Here is a 26593-nt window from a genome sequence, read left to right on the forward strand (position 1 = left end):
CATATAAAAAAGTAAAAATATAATTTTTAAAAAAATGTAGGCTGTTGATAATACCCAGCATTTTATAGCCCTTAATGTCAGTACTAAACCTACTCCTTCCAGGTAAAAGATGGCCTTTTAAGAGAAATGTCAAGTTATTTATAATTCTGTTTGGAAAAAAAAAGTAGTGAACTTTTTTAGGAAGAAAATTAGGTATATGGATTATGCAGCCAAAAGAAAACCAACAATAAAGTCGAAGGAACTTTTTATTAGAACTGTTGTAAAACTTTCATTTGCAACCTTAGTTTTCATGAATACAGTTCTAAATTTGAAACATCATAATTCATAAAATGAAGAATGCCATCTGGTTCTGAGAAACACCTGTAGGTATTTGCTCTGAATTGCCATGATCCTTAAAAGCTCTCAGATACGATTTATGGCAGGTATCAATTAACCTTGTTTTTTAATTCAGCAAGGTCAGGGCCAATATTATTTATGGCTTTTGCTTTAATTGGGTTGGTTAGTCACAGCCACTGTTAATGTAGAAACAAAAACAGAGTGCCTGACGCTCAGCCAGAGTTTACTCTGGCACTGTGCTCAAGCAGGGCATTGTCTGGACACTGTGCATCCACAATCACGCATTATACTTCTTCATTTTTCAGTTTGAGTCATAATAAGGTCCAATTTGAGTGAACAGTGGCTACACCTGTTCACACTCAGTTTCCCATTTCAAACAGTTTTGTAAATAACACTAATCTACTTAAAAAGTGGGCTGAACAAAAGGTTGTAGAAATTATGCAATTGATAGGCACCTGTGTGAACAAATCTTTTCTTTTTGTGATTATTTTAGGAGGAAACTATTGTGACAAGACTCATGTCATTATAAATCAGCCCCTGGAGGGAGAAGAAACACAGAAATGGGACATTGAAATCTTGTGAGAGAATCCACACCATCTCCAGGAAGAGCAAAGGAATGTCCACCACCTTGTTATCACCCCACAGAAAAGCTAAAAACATTCTAAACAGTTATCCAGGGTCCCTGTAAAGAAAATGCTAATGATTTCTAGGAAAGGTTTTATTCATCCCAGTTGTGGGAACCCACTTCCTGGAGTCTGTATATTCCTAACCACCAAACACAAATCCTACAGGATACTGGTAATGTACCTGTATTAGTCATTAATATCCTAAGATGCTTGTGTGAAGCAAAGGGAAACAAACTCCTGCAGGTTATCATATACTTACAGAAGGACTGATTTTTTAGCACCACCTGAAAACATATTTAGTAAGTTTCCTTACTAAGCTGATGCTGTATTAAATAAACCATAAGGTTTCTGTAGCTTTTGTAACTGAAACACCTCATATTTATATTCTTTAACCCCAGGGAGGGACATCAGCTTCATGAGGCAAAAGGCACTAGTACTAAAGTATTTCCTGTGGTGTGGCCATTTTTTACTGTTTTTCAACTAAAAATGTATAACACCTTAGAGTGCCTGCCTCGCACTCAGGTATTAATCAAGGTTGACAGACTCTTTAACAGTGGTCATCTGGCCTGGTCCTGAGACCAGGTGCCTTACATTTTGCCTGATTTGTCCTTAATAAAAGTGTCTTTAAAGACTAAGTCATTTGCACATTAAGAACAGTCAAATGTTAGTCTGCCTGGAGTAGAAGGGCATTTCATGTGTTCAAATGAAAGCAAAGCTGTGTTTTGAGCTTTGTGCTATGACTTCCTCTACTCAGTGACCGGCAACTCAGTTTTCACTCCCATTTTAAACAGATTACAGTTCAGCACAATTAGGTTTGGGATCATCACCACCTCCACTGGCACAATTCAGAAGCACAGTCCTCCAGGGATGGATTTAAACTTAATTGACACAGGTGTTACTTTCATGCCCAACTTTTGCCAGGAAAAAAAATGCTCTATTTTTACAAAAATTCACGTGATATTTTAAAAACTATCAACGTCTATGCACTTTAGAATGTAAAATAACAGTAAATAGTTTAGACTGAAAGACCTGCCTACTCTGAGACTTGGTCTTCCCATGTACATATATTGGGTTTTCTTTTCTTCAATCTCAGGCTCTTGTCATCTTTTAAGCAGCATTTGAAACTCCTCATACCCACAGATGTTGAGTGCTTCTTACAGGTGTGGCAGTATTATTTAATGAAACTTATGTTACAGGCATAACTTTATTTTAATGGGGAGAGGGTATGTATACTCAAAGATATGTATATTTTCACTGTAAAAAAACTTTCTTCATAATTTTTAATTGTTAAAAAATATTTTTAGAGCTAAGGAGCTCTTTAAACAAGTTGTTTCTTCCAAAGAACTAAGACAATGCCAAGTTAATAACATTTAATTCTACATGATACATGTATTGGAGTTGTGCCTTTTCTACCACACTGGATTAAATAAACTTGTCAGAAGTATGGTTTTATCACTGTCTGGGACACCTAGAAATTTACTGTTCTTCCTTCTTGTGTCCATTCGTCCTGAGAGGAAAAGCGCCAGCTTCTCTGCTCTTCGTGAACCATTCCTCCCACCAGTGTTGGCTCTGAACACTGGGAGTCCACGAGGAAACCAGTCTTCCTTTGGTGAAGATTTCTTCCCTTCTCTGTGTATAGAAAACAGCAGTTCTTTGTGTAAAGGTACTAGACTACTTGGATTAAACATTCTGTCCAGAGGGATAATACGAGGCTCTCCTTTTCCTCATCTGTAGCAAGTTTCAGGTTCTTGACAGAAACAGCTGAACTGTTCCAAATCTGCTTCAGTGCAGCCACATGTGATAAAGGAAAGCGAAGTCCATGAGTCTGAAAAGTGATAAATTATTTAGTTCAAAAAAGCCACTTCAGGTATTTTTTTTTTTTAATGAAGTCACACAATTCTCAATATATCTTTTTTTGTAAGAGCCTTCAAAAGTATGAAACTTGTTTCAGAAAAGCTATTTACTTAAACTGTAATTAGATACCTTAAAAGTTATCAATTCCCATATGAGAGGCTCAGACTTCATGAACAACCTTCTACTTTAGTAAGAGACATCAGTCATTCAGAACACTTGGCATTCATTACCCCTTTCCTCTAAGGTCACAGCTATTATGCTTTAAAGCTAGTATATTTGCATCACAGAATTGACTGACTTAATTATCCCCATTGAGGTGCCCTATCAGTCCACAGTGCAATCATAAATGTACATGACTTGACAATCACAAGTAATTCTTCCCAACCACAACTCAAATCACAGGAAAGACACTAATATTCCTTTGGAACACACCTCTGTTTCTTCCTCTTTTCCCATCATGTGTGTTTCTCTCCTGTTCTTTAGAGAATGATAGACGTAAACCATCTTTTGTTGAGCTTCATCCTTTAAAAAAAAAATGTTAGGTCATCAACAACAAAACACTGAGGACTTCAGTGTTAGGAGGGTTTTCTATAGATCAACACCAAGGAAAACAATAAAACCTTGGTGCTCAAGTGTAATTTATTCACTACTATAGAGAATCCTTTGGGCACAAAGTTAGGAACAGACACAAGGGTTGCTACTTCATTATTCATCCCAGAGTCTTACCTGTCTGTAGCAGTTAGTGGACACTTAGAATCACTGTTTTAAGAGTAGCTAGTACTGAAGAACTTGATTTATATACCAACACATCAGTGAAAATTTCTTTTTTGAATTGTCTGCATACTTTTTGGTACCAAAATTTGACATTCTTAGGTACAAATTAATAATTTATGAAGGGATTGACTCTTTTTTTTAGCATTTTATTTATGTGTATGAGTATATCATCTGCATGTGTGCAAGTGTACCTGTGTTGTACAGGGCCCAAGGAGCAGAAGAGGGCGTCGGGCACCCTAGAACCAGAGTTACAGTTATGAGCTGCCATTGGTCTTCCCATGTACACACTGGGTTTTGTTTTCTTCAATCTCAGGCTCTAGTCATCTTTCAAGCAGAATTTGAAACTCCTCATACCCACAGATATTGTTTCTTAATGCTGGGAACTGAACCCAGGTCCTCTGCAAGAGCAGCCAGTTCCATGTCATTTTTTAAAAATCATTTTAAAATGCAGTAGTCTTTCAAATGATCTGTACTCCCATCAGTCCCCATCCTACATGGACAACTTATTTCTTCCACAACCTTTATCATTCCTTAGCTATGCTTAGTTAAAAGCCTTAGGCTAACATACAAAGTCCTGACTGGCTATCAGAATCATTAGGGAGGTTTCTTTAAACAGAGTAAGAGTGTGTACTTTTGCGGTTTTATTTATGTCTATTCTTTAGGCCTGGCCCTTTTAAATCCCCTTAATCCTTCATAGAATACTTCCCATGAGAGCTGATTAGGAAGAAGCTGGTAAACTACGAGGTATGGGATAGCTCTCTCAAGGTTCCTAGTAACTGGAAACTTTAAAAAGTCAGAAATACAGAAGATCCATTTTAAACCAGATAAAACTAAGAAATTCATAATTTTGAAAGCTTTTCTATCAGCCAGTTTGCAGGACCACCAGGTAAGGATTAAAGAATGTAGATCTTGTTTCCTATGATCAACATGATAGAATTTAAATCAAATCTGTGTAGTACACAGAATCAGAGAGGTGGATGCAGGGGAACTCAAACAAGGTTTTCAGTTGTCCAAGCAAGAGCATTGTGGCCTGCAGTAGATAAGAAAGTAAAGACCAGACATATAATAACATAAAGAGAAGAAAGAGGACTCTGGGAATGAGGGCAAGTCATCAAACACCTAAAAGGCAGGGCAATTTGGAATGGGAACTGAGATTTGGGCATTAAGTGACTGGAGGAATGGGATTAAACTGAATGAAGCTAGATTTCCAAGTAAGAAAGGCAGGACCAAGGATTCTTCAGATAGCCTGGAACTCAAGATGGAATAAGATGAATGGAATAACTCTTCCCTCTGGATACTCACAGACTGATCCTGATCTGGCCCTACTGTGAGGACAATGTGGTCTTTAAACTGCAGTCGCACTGTGCTGTCCAACCTTGGTAACTTTCCACCTAGAAAAACCCCAAATAGAAAGCCAGCCATCAAAAAAGGAAACCCAACAGATTCAAACTTCCTTGTAAGCACTCTTCTAAGCACTCACCTCAACATCTATAGTGAGAACTGAAAGTCTAGCTTGCATCCCCATGGATCTCATTCTCATAGTGACCAGACATTCAATTAGGTAAATAACAATCGAGTTAAGTACATTAGAGACCTGGGTGTGTGGCTCAGTGGTGGATTGCTTGCTTAGCATGCATAGGGCCCTCGGTTCAATTCTCAGTACCACACAAAAAGTACTTTAAATAGGGATAAATAATACCATCAAAGCACAATGAATAGAACTAAGTTGCTTTCTTCATAGAACACCCAGCTCTCCTTCTTATACTACATGTGGACTCTGGAGGGACTGAATTCAAACTGGACCATCCCCCAATGGCTACTTGTATGACCTGGCACATTATTCAGTTTATGCAAGACAAGCAGAGTGTCCTATAAAAGCCATAGAAGATAATAATAGTCAACTCTTTCTAAACTGGGTTTAACAAAATGAAAAAGCAACCACTAGAAACAAGCTAGCTTTAGAAGGTCATCTGGGTGGAAAAGGATCTTAAGGGATCATAACTTTATTGAATACAATAGCCAAAATGGATAACCATTAGATAAAGCATTCTGGAACACATGCAGAAATTTAGTAAATTCTATTCTCCTAAAGATTAATGCATTACTGGTAAAATATGCCACTTTGAAGAGATGCAATAAAAAATAAATCCTAAAATTCCTTCAAAGACTTTAAAATAAAAATGTATACAGAATCAGTGTTAGTTGGGACTCCATGGATGGTCTATTTTAGTGGCTGTCACCTGAAGATGGGTGAACCTTTTATGATATTGATAAGACTCCTTAGAAAAATGTCACCACTCATGTCTCAGTCTTAATTCTGGCATAAACAAGAACACTCTTCAAACTCCCAGTGACCAAACATTTCCCTACCCTGGCAGCACCTGCTGCTGCTTACTGAGGTGACTTGAGCCTCATACATTCCTCCCACTCACTACTTAATATTTAGAAAAGATACTCCTACTTCCTGGCAGTACCAATCCACAGCAATGCTCTGCTTCCTTAAGTCCTCTCCAAACTCCAAAATGTTCCAGCATAAGCCTATACCATTTCTAGTGCCCTTTTACCAAGCTATTCCCCAGTTCTCATGTGTGTGCTCCCCATTACAACAGGTCAATAAACAGCTTTGAATTCAGGAATGAGTTCTTGGTAGCCTTTGTTAACGGACATGGATAGCACCTATCTGGAAATGTATTACATCACCTAAAATCCAGACCTTATTCATATATTAGTCATCTACAACTTGGTGGTGCATGTTGCCCTTGACCATTCTTATATTTCATCTGGTGAGGACAGCATTTTACCATGCTTGCCGAAATTCTAACAAGATTATTTCAATATTCAAGCTCTCAAAACTTTCTGAAGATTATTAATAAAAGTTCTTATAAATATATTCCTCAACCAAAAACAGTGTTCTTATTTCCTGTCATACTGGGATACGAGTTCTTTGCAAATTACTTGGGAGGTCCTGGAAGATGAGCACAGCATATCTGTCCAACCATGTACACTAAGGAAAGACTTCTGTCCACATGAACACTAAAATGTTTCCTACATTTCATCTGCTCAAACTGGAGACTGGTAAAGTGTCAAACATCCCCCACTATCCAGGGGCACCTAGAAGGAAACAGGAAACTCCACCTGGTGCCAACAGCTCTGTTCCATCTCCCACATAATAAGGGGGCAGTCTGTGCATGACAAAATCCTTCTTCATGTCTGATGACAGCAGTTCTTTGGTGCCCTCCAGCCGGTCTGCAAGAGTCCTCAGAAAGCCACTCAATTTTCTTGTTGTAACAGCTGGGGTTTCCACCTGCTAGAAGCACAGAAGTGAGCCCTGACTAGATGCTGACAGAACTGGCTGCCACATATCTGTCTCTACCATAGTATGGTGTGCCATTCTGTGGTGGGGAGGGATAGCCAGGACCTTAAGAGAAGGAAGCCCATTCCTTATAACTAATGCTCTTCTGATGCTGTTCTTCATTTGATCAAAGAAAAAAAAAATTTTTTTTTTTTTTTTTCCGGAAGAGAGATCCTTGGAAATATAGTACAATGTAGGCTCTGTCTTTGCTGAGCAAGTCTATCTAAGGTGACAACTTTAGATAATGAAAGCAATCTTTGTTCTACTCAGCCCCAATTCACTTACCTTCTCAAAACTAACCAAATAGTATTCCTGTTTCAAAAAGCAAATGTCAGGAAAGCCAAGGAGCACAGATGTGCCTCTCCTCTACCAAGAAATCTGATGTCTGCTGAATATGCAATTCTGGCCACGTTTATTTATTCAACTATTTATTCTGCCAATTTCTTGCTACTGCTGTAAAAATATACAAAGAGCCATTTGTCTAACACCCATGGATGGACCCATATGAATGGCCCCACATGAGGCCACACTGGATTGGTTCTACAAATCCTGAAGCTCAGTAGGGTAGCACAGCAGGCTATTTGGTGCATCTGGGACAAAAGACCCTAGAGTCCCCAGGATCCAAGGCTTCAACTGGCCTGGTCTGGCCTCCAGCTGCTCCACCTCTGTTCTTACCATGAGTAGCTGTGGGGGAATTCCAGTCCTTAACTCCACATCTTCCTTTGCAGTGTCAAATACAAGCCCCGAAATGGAATCCAAAAGGAAATCTCCCCATGAACTAGAACACAAACCAAGAAAAAGAAAACAACCAAAAGCATTTAATACATAAATAATGTGCAAATACCTATTGCTAGTAAAGCCGAAAGCTGCAAACTGGGCTCCTGCCTGCCCATTCAAAGGCACTAAGACAGGTGGAAAGATGTATGCTTAATTCCTCTTACAGATACCAGAAAATTAGATAGATACTATCAAAGTGGGAACTTCAAGGAACCAAACTAAACACAAGCTTCTCTAAGGACAGCTTGGTGGAAAATTTTACTATTCCTTAAAAGTCATACAAAAAAAAAAAAATCTAAATTCATTAAATCCAACAGAAATAGTGATATGCCACGTTTTGCTGAATGAGAAGGAAGTTGTTCCTCGGTAAAATATCCACCAATCTACTACTTAAAATTTTTTGATGTGTATGAGTGTATTGCCTGCATGTGTGTAAGTGCACCTGTGTCATGCAATGCCCACAGAAGTCAGAAGTGGCATCAGATCCCCTGGAACTAGAGTTACAGATGGTTGTTAGCCACCATGTAGGTGCTGGGTACAAAACCCAGGACCACTGTTCAGCCATCTCTACAGACTCAGCATCAACCATTTGAAACAAAACTGATTTCTAGCAATGGTTTTACTGGGGTAGTAGGCAAGCTAATGGCCAAAATAACATCTAGAGGTAAGTATCAGAGTCCAATTAACTTTCTTTCTCTGGAGTGGTTAGAATAGGCTCATGCCTAACCAGGTTCCAGTTTAAGTAAGAAAAACACTCTGTGGGGTTGTTTTCTTTAAACAGTTCTTAGCTTATTTAAATTTTTCCTGTGTCACAAGCAGATTTCAAATTGAAGGCTATGTGCAAAACAGAAATTCACAGTATGACCTCTACTTCTCACTCAGTAAGGAAGATTAACTTTGATGCTTCCCTCCTGGAAGAGTGGCAGGGGACAACAAAGCCACTTGAGACACACTTTCCCCAGAGCACCCACTACCTAGTGGTCTCATTGATGTGTGACTTAGTGTCAAACCCACTTTCACTCTTTTGTTGAACACCCACCTGGAGGATACAAGATTTCTGGACTGCAGAAAAATGCTCCCTTTGTAGTATTTTAGGTGGAAATCATATGGCAACAAGTCATAGAGGAATTGTATGCAGTTAAACAGTGTTCTTAGGGTTAGAATAACTGAACTTGAGACTCCCAAAATCAGGAATAACAAACACCACCTACCTCTGAGCGGGTCTCTTTGGTTATAATTAATTCAACCTGCTGGAGTCCACACAGAAGGCCCTGGACGTTACAGTGATGTCTCTCCTAGAGAGGTACTAAAAAGAGGCCCTACATCTCCTCTCTATCACTGCAGGAGCCAAGGTTCAGAGCACAGGAACACCTCTGGGGAACAGCTCTCAGGTTACATTCCTGCATTCTAACTCAGCATTACCTATGCAGATTAAAGTTCAGACTAGATGCATCACCCCCAGTGCCCATTTATAGGTCAGCAACCTGTAACTTAGGAAAGGATATTTAACGTACTTCATTGCTGACCACTAAACATGAACTTTGGTTACCAGCGTATCATATTAATATTGATCATATGGCAGAATTATAAAGTAATTTTATAAAGTAGGTGCTGATGAATTTTTACAAATTTCATATGCTTTGTGCTGGATAGCTTTAGTGTCAACTTGACACACCTGGGTTGAGGGAGCCTCAATAGGGGAATTGCCTCTATTGGACTGGCCTATGGCCATGTCTGAAGGGCATCTTTTTGATGAGTGATGTGGGAGGGCCCAGCCCACTGTGGGTGGTGTCACCCCTGGGCAGGTGGGCCTGTGTTGCATAAGAAAGCAGGCTGAGCAGGAGCCGAGGGAGCATGCCTGTAAGTAGCATTACTCCATGGCCTGTGCTCCAGCTCCTGCCTCCGGGTTCCTGCCCTGAGTTCCTACCTTGGGCTCCCTGATGAACTGTGACCCAGGAGATGTAAGATAAATAAACCCTTTCCTCCCCCAAGTTGGTATTAGTCAGAGTATTTTGTCACAGCAATGGAGAAACAAACTAGGACAGCTTTAATACAATCTATTTTGATCATATTTAGATCCCTTCCCACATCTACATGCCCTTTCTAACCACCTCCATATTTCTGTATTCTTATATAGCAGAAACCAACTTTATATATATAAATACATATATAATAAATTTTACATATATGCATACATACAAATACATACACACATATAAATAAATGGCCTATAGAGTTAGGTTTGTGTACCCAAATGCCCTTTGGTGTGAGTTCATCCACGGAGCCTGGTCAATTTACCCAAGAGTCTCGTCCTTAGATGAAACTAAATCTCCCCTTCCCAGCAGTCTTCAGTTGCCAATAGTTTTGAAACATGGATGCTGAGATCTGAACTCAGCTCCTCAAGCTTGCATAGCAAGTACTCTTATCTACATTATCTACTGGGCCATGTCCCCAGCCCCCACTCTTCTCGACTGGCCCCAGAGACTTTCTGTTCCTCACTCTTAACTAGTCAGAATGACAAGGTGTTTTCCAAATGGGAAGCCTGATACAAGCTGAGGTCTTCTAGCTGTGGGCAAAACAGCACTAACCTCAGGCCAGACTGCTGTTACTTCCCCCAGTAAGTCTCCTGAACTTGCCAGGTGAGGAAGCAGAGGTATGCCTACTAACCTGTTTTGCAAGTTATTACTTTAAGTAGAGGAGGAACCTGCTATGCCCTAGGCCCTGGATGCCTTCTCCTGCCATGACCTGCTGACCCAGCCCTACTTAATCCTCCTTTAAGACTCACTCAGCTCACATGCCAAGTAATTTCTGAACCCTTCCCTGATACCCAGCTGAGCATATATGTCTAAGCTCCAAGGATCTCTTTGCAAATCTACTGTGATATACCCAGAGTTACATGGTTTTGTGTTGTTTTGCTTTTCCTTGCTAAACTACAGGACCTTCTTATCCTCTATCTGGGCTCTTTATATAGAGTGAGATAAATGACGTTCACAGCAGGAGGTCTAGCCAGCCAATCACACATCAAAGGAACATACAAGTTAGCAAGGGAGGCACTGACAGAGCTTCTGAACAGCTCCCTCAGGTCCCTCAAATGTGCTGCTTTGGGCCATAACTGTTTTCCTAAGATGCTAGACTAGGAAGCAAAGGTCTTACTTGTTCTGGTAGGTACTAATGGTCACGTGAGTAGAGTGGGCCAGTCCTGAAGGCGTATCCGCCTGATGAATGGTCCCTCTGGGGAAGTATAACAAATCACCTGTCTAAAGGAAAAGAAGAGAAGAATTAAGAGGTACATCTCACAGTCCCCTTTAAGAAAGCAGGTTTTGGTTTCAGTTCTCCATTCTAGAAATCACCATTTCAAGGAAAAACTGTATGCTGGGCTCAGGTAGTATCTGTGAGCTTGCCACTGGCTTTATTCCCAAGGTGACACCAGATATACCTGAAACCACTCCACAGGATTCTAAGGTCCAGGAAGGTGACACCCTGTTCCTGGGGAGGCTGTTCCTTTCCTCTCAGTTAAGCTAGGAGTTTCACTCATAGGGATGCTGCCACTTATGACCAATGCAACTTGCTTACCTGCCTCTAGCCTTGGTTTCTCTGTCATTAAAATGGGGTAATAGCCCCTGAGCCTACAGCATTATTCAGACGTTTAAGGAAATGATATTTTGAAGCTTTGAGACAATGGAGGTGTGGTTTTCAGGATCTATACTTCACCTATCCTGTACTCCTAGCAAAGCATGTACCATATAACACATACTCAAAAAATGTAGCTAAAAAGAAAAACTATGCACTGTCTATCTGAACTCAAAACCCAGATGTAATTAAAGAATAGTAATTTTTTGGACAGCTACCTCTAATCTATCCCTTTTCCCCCTCTCAAACCAATGACAGAAATATTCTGCTCAAATTACTCATGCCCTGAGTTATCTTTTCCCTAATCTCACCCAGACCAAAACATTCTCTATAGTAATTCTCTAGGAAAAGGAGTTCTGAGAGCTGCTTACTTTCTCTCTGCAAGTACAGGAAGTAGTTAAGATTTGTTTAAAATAAGGAGTCTTGGAGACAGAGATCAAGGTATATCAGCTTAAAGGGAAATCTAAAAAGATTTTCTTCAAAGTAAGAAAAAATATGCATTTAAATATATTCTTGGTATCTCCCAGCAGCTCCAGCAGAAGCCGTGGACTCAGAATGTGGACCAATCCTGAACTGGGGTCAGGCGCCTACTGGTACTTAGGGAGTTCCACATCTCTCAGCAGCTGAAGCTACAGATATAGGGGTGAAGACCAGACTTGACTCTGGGTTCAGCTGAAAGGGCCACATCTCCCAGAAGCTTCAGCAGAAGCTGTGGGTCCAGAGTAGAGACCAGATCTGACTGGATTACATCTACAAGTCTGTGGAGAGTTTCACTATGCACAGGGAAAGCCACAGACCCATGTAGGAGGCCAGAGCTGACAGGTATTGTCATACCTGACTCTCAGATGAAGACTCAAGACAGATTCTCCAGCCCTATCTAGCAGCCCCACAGAAGGAAAGGACATCAACCCTACTAGCACTTAGTCCTCCACTGAACACTGCAAACGCCGCCATTGAAAGAAAAAAGGGGACCTGAATTTCAAAAATAAAAAAATACAAAAGAAAAAAAGAATCAATGAACTAACTCCAGATGTGCAAGTCCCAGAGCAGAAACAGAAGCACCAGGAAAATTCAAAACAGCATGTCTGCTCCACAAATCACTATTCCATAATAATGGCATCAAATGAAAATGATTTGGAAGAAATGCCAAAGAATTCAAAAGAATGATTCTAAGTATGTTCAAACAATTCAAAGAAGACACGAATATACTCCAAGATAAACAACAAAAAAGATGAATGGAATGAGGAAGTCAATCTAAGATATGAAAATAGATATAGAATTGAAGAAAGTCCAAACTGATGCCAGTAATGAAAAACTCAGTAAGAAAAATAAAGACATCAGTGGAAAAATCTCACCAAGAGAATGGATCATGTAGGAAACTGTGAATCAGGGCTGGAAGACAAGATGGAGGAACTGGATCACTCAGTAGAGAGCAATAATAAATTTAAAAAGAAATATGAACAGAATATGGGAGAGCTCTGGGACACGATCAAAAGACCTAGCCTTCAGATTATGGACACAGAAGGAGAATACCACAGCAAAGGTATAGAGAATAGTTTCAGTAAAACCACAGAAGAAAATTTTCCAAATCTAAACAAAGAGATGCCTATCCAAATGCAAGAGGCCTGCAGAACACCAAATAGATATGACCAGAAAAGAAACTCCCCATGAAATGTTGTAGCTAAAACATTAAAAAATATAGAATAAAGAAGTGGTATTAAAAGTTGCACGAGAGATAGGTCAAGTCACTTGGCAGTCCATCAGAATAACACTTGATTATTTGACAGAAATATTTAAAGCCAAAAGGTTCAGGAAAGATATATTCTAAGTTCTGAAAGAACACAAATGTCAACCCAGACTATCATACCCAGCAAAATTATCTATTCCATGATTCAAAGAAAAAAGAAATTATAGCCACTACAGAAATTATAACCAGCTCTACAGATCCTGGAAGGAATACTTCCTTCTGAAGACAAGGATAAACATACTCAAGAGGTTATAGGAAATAAATAAGCAATTTCACAACATTTAACCACAAGAGGTCTAAGGAAACACTATAAAAACAACAAGATGACAAGAAATAACACACATCTTTCAATAACAACTCTTAGTATTAGTAATCTTGACTCCAAATAAGGCTAGCAGATTGTATTAGAATACAGGATCTATCTTTTTGATGCTTCCAAGAAACACACTTCACTATCAAGGATAGATATTACCTTAGGGTAAAAGGATAGAAAGGTATTCGAAGCAAATGGAACTAAGAAACAAGCAGGTCTAGCTATTCTAGTATCAGATAAAATAGACTTCAAACCAAAAGTAGTCAGAAGAGATAAGGAGGGTCACGTCATACTCATTAAAAGACCCACTAAGAGGGTATTACAATATTACAATCCTAAATAGTATACTCAATTTCATAGAAGAAATCCTATTAGATAAAAAACCACAGACTAACCCCAATACAGTTATAGTGGGTGACTTCAATATCCACTTGTACCAACAGACAGGTCATATGAACAAAAACTAAACAGAGAAACACAGGAGTTAAATGACATCATAAATCAAACGGAGCTACTAGACAGTATCTACAGAACATTCCACAAACAGAAAAATTATCAATAAAATACTTGCAAACCAAATTCAAGAAGAGATCAAAAAGCTCATCTACCATCAAGTTGCCTTCATTCTAGAAATACAGGGATACTTCAACATACAGAAATCAATAAATGTAATTATAAATAGTCTCAAAGACAGAACTATATCTCATTTGATGTAGAAAAGGCCTACAATTAAAAAAAATCATCCCTTCATGATAAAAGTCATAGAGAATGTGGGGACACAGAAAACATAACATATGCCTAGAGAAGAACTTTTTACTGTTATCCTGCCAAATGGACGTATTAATAAATTGTTCTCTAAGTTCTTCTCTTCATACCCTTAGATTAGTATACCTCTCTACAATCCTCATCAGAGAAGCATCTCTTTGCAGTAAATGGCAGAGACCTACAGTGGGCCAGTGTGCAGAGAGTAAGAGAATGTAGATTGCTCAGCTTCACATGAGAGCTCTATATCACACCCACAAGGCCTAGGGAACATTACAGAAAAGTGGGCAGAAAGATTTTAAGAGCCAGAGGTAGTAGATGGCTGTAGTGAAACAGTGTTTGTTGAACATGAAAGCACAGCTGCACATGTAACCTCACACAGCTGGCTGGGACGGCATGCACAGGACTTTCACAAGATCAAGACAGTCAAAATCCCAGCCGGGATGGGGGAAGAGCTCCTGAAGTCACACTCCAATACGAGCCCCTCTTGATAATTGATGCCTGTTGGGGGAGGACGAGTCAGTCTTCTTCACAGATGAGGGCCCTGAGAAGCTACCCATGATCCAGTAAATGGTCCCACCACACCCATGAACAAACAGGCAGCACTAAATGAACTCAGTGGTATTAAAAGAAAGAAAAACAAGGGAGAGAAAGAGACTAAAAGAAAGGGAGGAGGAGGGAGAAAACACCAGCAATCAGTCACATGAATTTGGGGAGGGGAGTGGCAGGGGAGATAGGAGAAAATTTATAGGGTAAAGAATGGGGGGATCTGATTCACATACATTATGTGTATATATGAATAATAAATAGTTTTTTAAAAAAGAGCTTTCTTAGATGCTGGTTTGCTCTGAATAACACCAAAATGGCAGTACTTCAAGTAAAAAAACTTTTCTTGCAATTAAATCTATCATTTATTTTTTCTGTGCCAGCCCGAGTAAAGCCCTCACATACATCATATACACTTTATTTCACAAACATTTGAACAATGCCCCCTCCAGAACCCCCTTTAGAAAAGAGAAGGAAACAGATTCTCCCCGTAGTAATACAGTTCTGCCAATACCTGTGGGGCCAACTTGGGATTTCTGACCTCCAGAGCTATTATCATCCTGTGTTATTTTAACAATCACTACACTAAAACAGACTTAGAGACATATAGAAATCTCATCCAAGGAATTTATTATAAAGGAGGCATCAAAATAATATTTCTCAATCCCCAGGTGTGACTGTGTTACAATAAACTATTTAGCAGGCCAGAATTTTGGCCAGTTGGCTGGAGTTTGATGACTGCTAATCAAGAACAGATAAAAATCACTGTTATTTATTCACTTTCTCTATAATACTGGCACCCATCCTAAAAAGGGAAACTGTACCCTCCTAGTTATTGGCACACAGATCTTAAAACCAAGAAAGAGATACAAGGCCCTGAGGAGAATTAGACATGTTATCCCTCAAGATGCAAGAAGGCTGCAAAAAGGACAAATATGCTAAACTACACACAAATAGTTCCAATGCAACAGAGTCTAGTCTAAGAGTCTTTGAAATGGTTTGAATTAATCATTACTTTATTGCCACTAAAGAAAAGTAAATGTATTTTCTAAGAAAAGGTATAAAGTTTATTTATGAAGCTATTCCATTTCTCTAAGGTCTTTTTCTCAAGAGCCTCTCCTGCTGGAGCCGAGCTATTTTCCCATCCAAGCTCTCTGCTCAGAGGCAATTTTCTCAACAGCAAGATGCCAGGAAGCAACACATGTTTAAGCCACTTGGCTCCCCTGGAGAAGGGATCTATGAGTGCTTTCCTAGCTGCCATTCATCTGGCAACTCTATGCTGGCGAAGGGAGGAGACTGTAGAGATAGTCTGCTGCATGATGAGAAAAAAACAAGTGATACTGGAATTTTTGACCAAAAGACAGAGAGATGGGGGGGTGGATTCTTGGCTGTGCTCTGCTTACATGCTGACTGCTGACCTAGATGTGGAGAAACTGCCCAAGGCCAAACCTTCCACTTTTACTCTAGAGAAGCTGCTGAGTTCACTGAACTCAATTTATTTCTGTTGAAGCAGATCATATAGAGACAGGTTACTTTGGAAGATGAATGAAAGATGGCCTGAGCTTACTTCAAGACTCCTTCAGAAGTCACCTGCCTCTGGCTGGCTACACTGACAGCTACCCTTCTTTGGAATTTCAGGGATACATTCCCACAGGGACCTTTTCACTAACTGGAAACTCCTGTCTGACCTTGTCATTGGGTCAGAGATCAGGTCAGGAGAGGAGCACACGGTCATCCTGTACCTTCAATACAAAGTCATGTGTTGGTGCACCAATCCGGGCTTCGGGTTCCACGCTGTACTCTCGTGCCATGGTCACTGTGGGTGGGTACAGGCGCCAGTGCTTCTCTCCCTCCAGCTGCAGGATGAAAACCTACAGAAAGCCACAGACCTGAGAGCGTCAGAGTTTCCTGACAACCCATCGCAGGGAGCGTCTAGAATATACAACTTCTGAGAGTTTAAGTGAACCTCAGGTCTCAGAAAAAAGTAAAATTAAGAGATCAAAAATGCATGTTCTTCACACAGATACAAGTTGCTACTGGTGGTATGTATTTTTTAAAATAGGTAGGAATCCTGATACTGAAATCCTGACATTCATTCTTTTCACTCTGTCATAGTATCACTGAGTTCTTTCTACCTCACTATCTTAATTTCTTCTATCAGCAGCATAGCTGAAAACTCATAATCGGATAGAAAACTCTCAGATATCCACAAATGCCCCAAAGCACCTTGGCAGACAGGAAAACCCTAAAGTTTTATATTCTTAATTCAGCTAAAGATATATTTAAAAAAAAAAAAAAAGACCAACACTTTTGCAAAATGTGTTTATATCAAATTGCTCTCTGACGTATAAAAAGGGACTTTTTGCTAATATCTCTGTGTGTTCACACCTTGTATTAGTACAAAAATAAAACTACAAAACACTCAAGCCAATGAATTAACTTTTTTGGAAGCCACATGAGAATGAAATCAACACTTGTCAAGGTGCCAGGACATTAGTGAAATCATGATCTTCATTCAAGCTACACCAAATTTTTTACAAATGGAAAAAATATAGACATTTTTGGCAACTACTGCAAAAGGACAAAGTGAAAACAGACATAAAGATTATTTGTGATTTCACCTTATTTTACTTTGTGAATACCTGTGTCTAAAGACTGGGAGCCTTTATGTTAGTGAGGCTGGCAACAATTCCCCTGTTTTGAGAAGGAACAGGAAATCAGTTTGCAGGATTTGTCTTGGCCCAACACTGAGATGAGGTCAAGATCTCCAGAGAGTACACAGAAAAAACAGCTACAGACCTTCACTAAGAGCCTTCGAGAGCACTGAGAACTCAACCTTGACAATCACACAAGTCTGGCTCTCGGCAGCTCGTTCTCTCTACCCTGGGCAATTGGTTTCCTCTCTTACCTCAACATCATCATAATGGGGAGGGAGGCCCTGAGATCCTGCCGGAGTTATGTACACATTCGAGCCAACCAAGGAGCCAAAGTAACATTCCAGTTTTTCCTGGATCCTCCAAAGCTCATCCTTTGAAAAAGAAAAAAGAAATGGGATGGGGAAATAGAAATAAGAAAGCAAATGTTCTTATTCACATAAGAAGTCTTTACTACACAGTTATTACAGGTCAGGCAAATAGTGAAAGGTTCCTTAGGAATCTTTCCTTCCAGTGCACATACCACGTGAAAGATGTGAGCCTAGGCAAGGCAGGTACCTGGGAGTCTTAGAAGGAATTTTAATGAGGAAGAAACAACTCAGTTTATACTTTTAAAAGCTCACTTTGGCTCTTGGGTGCAAAAAGGATCATAGAGATGCAAGAGAGACTCGTGAAGAAGCGGAGGAAGCAGTGCAGGCAAGAAATCAGCAGTGTGGTTAGACAGCCAGAGAGAAATTTAAAAAGTGGAGAAGCAGTCTGGAGGAAGAACAGGATGTAGTAAAAAAGTTTTATCTGATCAATGAGCTCCTGATTCCATTTATTAAGATGGGACATGGCTATTGGAAAAAAATAAAAGTTTTCAGGGGCTGAGGAGATGGCTCAGTGAGTAAAGTACTGTGCCTGCCACAGCATGAAGGCCTGAATTTGGGTTCCCAGTATCTACTTAAAAAGCCTGGCACAGTGCAAGCCTATAACCCCAGCTCTGGGGAGGCAGTGATGTGATAGGAGGATCCCTGAGGCTTGCTGGCCAGCCAGTCTAGCCAAATCGGGGAGCTCCAGGTTCAATATGAGATCCCGTCTCAAAAACACAAGGTGGAAAGTGAGAGAGGAAGACACCCAGTGCCAACCTCTGGCCATCACATGAGCACACAGACATATAAAAGGTTTTCAGGAGGAAAAAACAAAGAGTTCTAAGTTAGAAATGTTAAATTTGGGAAGTCATGATTCCCTATGTGGCTATGGTTTTAAGTCTGAGGTGCTGACAGTAAGGTCAGAGATTTACATTTGAGAACGGCTGAAAATAAATATTTAAAGCAATGGGAATGAAAACAACAACCTAGAAGGAGTACAGACAGAGGAGTGAGAACTAGGCTGAGTAAGGGTCCCTCTCTCCACTCATTAGGTATAAGGAGAACTGAGGGCCAAGGTATGACTGAATGAGAGAGATCTGAGCCTCACAAGACAGGTAAGAACAAGGAAGCTAGGAACTAGACCCTTGTAGGTAACAGAACATCCCTGCTTCTAAGTGCTTAACATATGCTAACTGTATACCCTTCACAACAATCCTATCTCAGAATGTAGGAAATATCATTAGCTCCAGTTTACAAGTAAGTAAACTGAAGCACTGAAACATACAACTATTCACTGGAGGCAAGACTCCAATCTGGGCAGCCCAGCTTCAGAGCCTGTACCTTGAAGATACTCTGGAAAAGGCATGTCGCCTACACTAAACAGATATTAAAGAGACCAAAGTTTTAAACTTACCAGTGTGTAGTGGCTGGCACAAAGAAGATAATACAATAAAAGATCTGTTGCAGAGTAAACCAATGAACATAGCTTGAGAATCAGTTCTACCACTGGACTGAAAGGAATCTAGTGTTAAAAATAGCAAGTGGTGAAGAACTGGGTCAGTATGAAAAAGCTTTGGGAGACATCTTTATGAAGACCACTGGGTTTCCTTATTTATAGTTCTCAGAGGTTCTCCTTAACACAGAATAAATAAACTTAACGGTCTCTCAATAGCTTTAAAGAGTTAACAGAGCTCCCAAAAGGGCCAATTTATTTTGGGGCAAGCCCAATAGGACCTGGTTCTTTAATTATTTTTATATGGTAACTGGCACCATTAGAAACCACGGCTTGTCTTATTTTTTTGGAATGTATGGGTGACTTTATGGTTCCCAATGCAAGTATCAATTCTGATTGAAAAGATTAAAAAACAACACTGGTCCATAACTGAGGAATGTCTGTCTCTTTTCTTCACGTGGGTTACCAAAAACTACTCTACTAACTACTCTAACTAACTACTAACTACTCTACTAACTCTACAATTTTCCCATTTATCTAAGACCTCTGGCTTCTGGAGCTGTCAATTGTGAGTTGTGGAGAAAAACCACCTTGGTCCAAGTTGTAGTTACAAGCTCTATGACTCTAGCTTCTCTATAAAATGAAGCTATACTCTCCTTATGTAGGCCACCAATCAGGACTTTACCCATCACATCACAGGTTCTGTTAATAAAAGCTAATGTATCTTTCTTGGACATGCATCTGGTATATCATCTGGTCACATTTCTGAAGTCTCCATTTGGAAAGATGTAGGCAGTAAAGGGAGACAACCCTCAAAAAAACACCACCTTGATGTTAACAAGCCTTCGAATACAGTAACAGGAAAACACATAGAGCTCGCTACTATATACAAAAATCAGCCCAGAAAACATACTCCTGAGGGTGTAATGTTACATTAGTAAGGTTAGAAATTGTAATATTCAGTTTTGGTAGCACTATAATACCCCAAACGTCCATCTAGAGTCACTGGAGTTTTGAAAACTTTAGCCAGAGGCTGTAAATATGGCTCAGTGGGAAACAGCACTTGCTGTGCAAATACAAGGTCTTCAGTTCAGATCCCCAGCACCCACATAAAAGCTGAGGTGGAGGGGTACATCTGTAACCCAAGAACCTGGGGGAGGGGAGAGCAGATGGGTAGATCCCCAAAGCTTAATGACTAGCCCGTTTACTTAAATGGCTAGCCCCAGGTTCAGTGAGACCCTGTCTCAAAAAATAAGATGGAGAGCAATAGAACACAACACTGGCCATCAACTTCCTGCCTTTACACAACCAGCACACATGTGTGCATGCACATACACCACGTACACAAAGTTAGCCAAAAGACAAATGATTATCCCGAGTTGGAATGTATTTAAAGACTGAATAGATGCCATGCCTTCTCACACAGGTACAGCACTATGCTTTCTCAAAATGATCTCCACCTCCATACTATGTTCAGTCGTGACCTGATCTGTGGTCAAATGCTATAGTACTTTTATACGTATGAGGACTTTGTAGTAGAGAAATCTGATACCTTAAATCTCTGTGGTTGGTGAAACTGAATTGTTGCCCTTTTCTGATCAAAATCTTTTCTCAGCTGAAGAAAATGAGCTTTGCCATCCTTGTTTAAAATCTTTTTCTTCCCGCTGATGCACCGGCAGACATTGACATCTCTTCCATAGTATAACCCTTGGCAGCAGAGGCTTTTCAGATCAGTTAGTTTGAACAGGGACTGGTAATACTTGGCGAGCGTAGGGTCATCCCTCTGAATGAGAAGGGGCTTTTGTTCCCAGAATTCCTTGAAAAAAGTCTCTGTCTTGATGGGTGAGATTAAACTTTCAAAGAGACTACTGGGGCTGTCAAAATTTAAGGCAGAAAGGCCTGCAGCAACCTCCACTTTCACCTGCTTACAAGGAACAGCCCCCTCGTCCTTCCCATTCCCTGCAGGCTTTGCTTTCTTTGGCATTTTTCACAAGGGAGGAAATGCAAACCTACCAAAAGAATAAGACATGTGGTTAGGTTCCCATGAGTGCACACACAGGCCGTGCGTGACCATCTTGCTTGTTTGAGCACTCTTCATTGTCAGTGCCACTTCTTCCAGGATATGAGACTGCTTTAGCCAGTGTCATTTCTTCCAAGATGACTCAGCCTCAAACACCACTAAGATTGTGCTTTCATTTAAAGGAAAACATGATTTTCTTGTGTATGTAGGCATTGATTACTGGAATTCATTATTAATTAGGAGACATGATTGTTCCAAATTAAAGTATTCAACTGTCTCAGCAGTTCCTATCCAAAGGTTTAGCCTACGGACATTGAAACAGCACAGCCAAAAATCTTGAATTTGTCTGCAATCTGCCCCAGGTCCTGCATTTAATTAGATGTACTCTCTGAGTTATGAACATTTGATGGAGAACCACCAACAGCTGTCTGCTGCCAGGCGCTGCTCAACACAGCTCCATATTCAACTATCCTTAGGTGGGAACCAATGTGCCCTGGGCTACCGGCATCACCTGGTGGCTGGACTGAGGCTCTGCTTGTTTCTAAGGCTCCAAACGCTGAAAACATTCCACCTCCGAACCTGAGCCTATTGTTGAAAACTGCCTCTTTATCAGGACCCTTTGTCCATTTAAAATAAATAAATAAATAAATAAATAAATAATTAAATAAAGGTTTAAAAATGAAGGTTAGAAATCGTTATGTATCAAATCTTCAAAAAGCTTAAAACAAGTCATAAAACACCAACATCATTAGTCTCTAGCACAGCACTTCTCCAAATTTAAAGTGAACAAAAACCACAGGGCATCAAGTGGATTCACCACCTCCAAGAAGGGAGCTGAGACACCATGTTTCTAGCAGTCTTCCATCTGGTGGGTGACAGCACTGCAGGTCTGCTGTACACATGTAGGCAGCAAAAGGACCAATATCCCAAACATCCCCAAACCACAAGTATTGTCACTGTATAGAAGATCTCCCTCATCTGGGTTCAAGAAGTGTAGACAAATATTCTGAGACTCAAAATTCTGTAAGAGCAAATATCCTTTGCAAAAAATATTTAGAAGTGTTTGATTTTGGAATGCTTGCAAATATGTAATGAGATGCCTGGGAATGGGACCTAACTAAGTCTGGACATGAAATTGTGTATCTGAGATAATCAACTCAAAAGTGCGGAGATTTATCTTGGCTCAATTTCAAGGGCTTTTGTACATTGTTGGCTCTGTTATTTGGTTCTTATGCAGAGTTCCAACATCATGACTAGAAGCATGTGATGGTGTAGTTAGCTCACAGTGACAGGGAAATAGGGAGAGAAAAGAGGCTGGGGTCCCAATATCTCCTTCAAGGGCACACCCCTGCTCCTGCAACCTACCTTCCCACCACTAGGCCCAGCTCCTAAAGATTCCACCACCTCTCAGAAGTCTCAGAGGTTGATAACTGTGCCATTAAGCACATCTGCTTCTTTTGGGGGGTGGTGTTAATATTTAAGATCAAAGCCATAAAAAAATTCATATTTCATATATGCTTATAAACATAGCTTGATGGCAATTTTATACAATGTTTCTAGTGTTCCTGCAGTTAACTGCAGACTATCCCATGAGGTCAGGTGAATCTTTCCGAAAGTTGGGTTTTAGGGGCTAGAGATGGCTCAGTAGCTAAGAGCACTGGCTGCTCTTGTAAAGAACATGAGTTCAGTTCCCAGCACCCACATGGTGGCTCACAATCACAGTAACTCTAGTTCTAGGGGACCCAATGTCCTCTTATGGCCTCTCAAGGTACTGCACACACAGGTGATACATCCACATACATGCAGGCAAAACACTCATACACACAAAATGAAAATAAATCTTTAAGCTGGATTTTAGAACATGTCAGATTTCAGAGTTTTGGATTAGGAATGTTAAACTTGTACTTTTTTCTTTCTTTTCCTGAGGAGATTCTTTTCCCCAGATTCCTCAAAAACTCTGAAGCGGTTAAGAATCAGTGCTTATAAAAACCAAATTTTCCTCAAGGCTAGTCTTTATAAATGTTACTATTTCTTATTGTATTACCAGGATTGCAAGATGGCTGTTTTTTCTCTCATCATAGCAAAGTAGTATTTCAGCCAACACTGTGGACCAAATGAGTATTCTACCTGGGAAAGTTTGTTATATAAAAGAAATAACGAGTTTTTTTTTTTTTTTTTTTTGGTCTTTTTGAGACAGGGTCTCCCTGTAGCCCCAGGTGTCCTGAACTCACTATGTAGACCAGGCTGGCCTTGAACTCATAGAGATCCGCCTGCCTCTGCCTCCCAAAGATTGCGCCACCACACCCCGCCAGAAACAACTAATTTTTAAAAGAACTTTGTAAAATGTCCAGATGTAAACTGAACAAATTAGGAAATGGAAGCTGAACAAATATAAAACTATCTAATGGTCTCATCTTACCATCTAAATTCCATGACAATGAAAACCACAGTTCTTTCCAAAGGCTGAAAGAACCATGGTGGAACAATGATTACAAACTGATACTAACAACCCCACCATACAGAGTAAGGACAATTTGAAGAAAGCTAAACTGCAGTGTTAGGATAAATGGTCAATGAGATAAACTTTCTGAAAATGTTTTGGATATTATTTTTTATTCAACAGCTTGAATTCTCAACCCAGGAATCAATGCCATGGTGAGACAACACACTGTCAATATCTGTAATTCTGAAGAGATGCAAGGCAGCCTGGGTTGTCAATTTGATACACCTGGGAAGAAGGAACCTCATTTGAGGCACTTTTCCCTCTGATTGGCCAGTGCCCCTGTCTGTGAGGCATTTTCTTAACTGCTAATTGATAAGGGAGGGCTCAGCCTACTGTGGGAGGTACCACCATTGGCAGGTGCTCCTAAGTTATAAAAGAAAGCAGGCTGAGCAAGAGGAACAAACCACTAGGCAAGTGTTCCTATGGGCTGTGCTCAGTTCCTGCCTTGCTTAAGTTCCCCCCTCAGCTTCATTTGATAATGGACTATAAGCTGTTAAGTCAAATAAAGTCTTTCCTTCCCAAGTTGGTTTTGGCCAGTGTTTTATCAATCAAAGTTTTAGCAATAGAAACTAGGAAAGATATGAAAATAGATTCTATAAAAGAAAGTTAAGAAAACATGTGTAACTCCTGTCCTTTGAAGGCCGGCTTGTGGCTGGCATTTGGATTTTAGATTTCTGGAAGGTTGCCAGTTCTGGAGGCAGGCCTCTACAACCACGTAAGTAGGTAGTTAAGATAAATTTTAGGAACGCTAACAGAACACTAGTTGAACTCGCCTCAAACACACACCTGAATGTGTGTAAAAATGTCACCGAGGCTGATCTGAAATATTTATTATGCGTACACAAGTTTTCATCAAGTCAAAAAGGATCCACTAAAGCCGTGATTTGGCAGTTATGTTCTGAGCTTTATACAGAAGATGAATTGCTTCTTACTAATGTATTGGGGAGACCATGACGTTACAAAGGATAAGGCCCAAAAAACCGTCAGGGCCAGTAAAAAGAGCTGGGTAATCCGATCCCTTCAGCGGTAAAATCAAACTCCCGGCACCGGAAGTACAGCTAATGAGTGGCGAACCCGGTGCCTTCCGACTTCCGGAAGCCTGTGCTCATTCCTCTAAGGGGCGACCCGGTGCCAGACAGGCAGGCAGTCATCCACATTTGTGCTTAAGCGGAAAGGGCAGTGAGGTGTGCTGGGTCAGGAAAGAGTGGAAGCAGCACCTCCACGCATTTCTTCAGGGCGCACACGTGGCCCGTGCCCTCCCCCAGCCCTACCGTGTGCGCGCAAGCCGGCTCAGAGAGCTCGGACGGAACGCACGTGTGTCGGCCGCGCGCTGCCCACGGCTCGCCCCTGAGACCTGCAGGCCCACCCCGTCCCTGTGCCCGGCGGGCCGCCCCAGCCGCAGCTCTCAGCTCGACTGGAGCTTCACTGACACGCGCCGCCCCTGCGGGATTGCCCCACTCACCCCGCACGGTACGCACGGCCCGGAGCTGACAGGTCCGAGGCCTGGAGGGGTGGGGCGGCGTGGGCACGTCCCGGGATGGGCTCCGCCCCCGGCCAGCCGGGCCCGCCCCCTGGGCCTCTGGCCCCGCCCCAGCCTGTCGAGCCCGCCCTCTGACCTCTGGCCCCTCACCCTCCGGCCTTGCCTCAAGTGTAAAGTTTACTTCCACAGGCCGGGAATGTAGCCTTTTGTGAACCTAAGAAATGGGACGTGACTGTGCTTTTTATGGCTGATGCCTCCGAATCTGAAGTTAGGGGGAAATGTATAAATTCAGACAATTCTCTTTGCGAATACTCACTTTCCTCATTTATGAAGAAAGACTGCTCCAGCTGCACTATGATGTCCCTGTTGCTCTCTCAAATTTCTTTACTCCGATTTCTGGGGGTTATTGGGAGGAAAAAAAAAATCATTCGGATTGGAATCATTCAGTCTGTACACATTTAAAAAATGGGAAATAGTTGATATTTGTATTTTTTAAAAAATTACAGTTTAAGTGGGTTGCACAGCTCTCTGAGACGCGCACACTATGAGAATGCACTTCTTGTGGGTACTTGTATTCACTTTGATCCATGTAAAACCCAGGTCATTTTTCATTACATATGTCTGTAATATTTATATAATTATTGCTAGTCACATTTTTAATACAAGGCAACTAGTTACAAGGAGGTCAAGTAACTTGCTGAAAATACACAAGCTTTGGATAGCAGAACTGAAACATGAATCAAAAGCCCATTGGTTGTCTTTCGTGGGGGGCGGGGCTACAAAAGTTGATTGGATATCTTATAAGAAACAGTAATTTATCTGTCTTCTTTTGAACACTGGGAATCCAAGATCAAGACAGAGTGGGTTCTGCATGTCAGTGTGTCTGGCGTGGGTTCCTCCCTATTGCCTTCTCTTTGGGATTCTTTTATGCAAGCATAAAATCAGTCCCATTCATGAGCCCTCCACCCTCAAGATCTAATCTCCAAAGGCCTTGGTGACTTCCTTTCAATGTATACATGTATAAAAGACACAAATATTCAGACTGTTGAACTTGGACTTCCTGTCTGTATTTTCTTTGAACTTCTGTTTCTGCATCTGTGAAAGTGATTAATTTCACCTAAGAAAGCTACTGTATGCCTCCAATGACATAGAGTAAGGAAGCAAAAGAGTCTCAAAACTGTAAGGTATTCTTCATCTGGGTGGCATTTGATAAATCTTATAGCATCTCAAACATAATCCAAAGCATGAATTAAATGCAACTGAGTTTATTAAACATACATATTTCACTTACAAAACACATCAAGCAAGACAAATTAATGTCATAGCACCATGCAATAATCTTTGGATTTTGTTAACTTCAGAAAAGCCAAATTTATTTAAGAATGACACAGGCCAAGGTCATCAAAGGTTTTATAT

At 40.7% G+C, this 26593-nt stretch overlaps 2 protein-coding genes across 3 annotated transcripts in view; one reads left to right on the top strand and one right to left on the bottom strand.

Moving 5' to 3' along the window:
* Nucleotides 1-962, top strand: part of Crybg3 (crystallin beta-gamma domain containing 3) — a 119779-nt gene extending 118817 nt beyond the window's left edge. The window contains exon 23 of the mRNA XM_029567646.1: nt 830-962. Coding sequence (XP_029423506.1) covers nt 830-918 — 89 coding nt within the window. The 3' untranslated portion in view covers nt 919-962. The remainder of the gene's footprint in view (nt 1-829) is intronic.
* On the bottom strand, nt 233-25240 carry Riox2 (ribosomal oxygenase 2). Of its 2 annotated transcripts, none has more exons than XM_017800269.2 (10): nt 25160-25240; nt 20727-21183; nt 17626-17745; nt 16460-16588; nt 10873-10976; nt 7618-7720; nt 6726-6894; nt 4893-4981; nt 3249-3338; nt 233-2787 (listed from the first exon to the last, which is right to left on the bottom strand). In XM_017800269.2, the coding sequence occupies exons 2-10, from the start codon at nt 21156-21158 to the stop codon at nt 2629-2631; spliced, it is 1395 nt and encodes a 464-aa protein (XP_017655758.1). In that variant the 5' UTR covers nt 21159-21183; nt 25160-25240; the 3' UTR covers nt 233-2628. The 2 variants fall into 2 exon arrangements, with proteins under 2 accessions (XP_017655758.1, XP_008839957.1); XM_008841735.3 differs by having other exon boundaries at nt 6726-6897.
* Between the last annotated feature and the right edge of the window lie 1353 nt (nt 25241-26593).

Source organism: Nannospalax galili, unplaced genomic scaffold (genome assembly GCF_000622305.1).
Source record: "Nannospalax galili isolate Female #2095 unplaced genomic scaffold, S.galili_v1.0 scaffold821, whole genome shotgun sequence".
Classification (NCBI taxonomy): Eukaryota; Metazoa; Chordata; class Mammalia; order Rodentia; family Spalacidae; genus Nannospalax; species Nannospalax galili.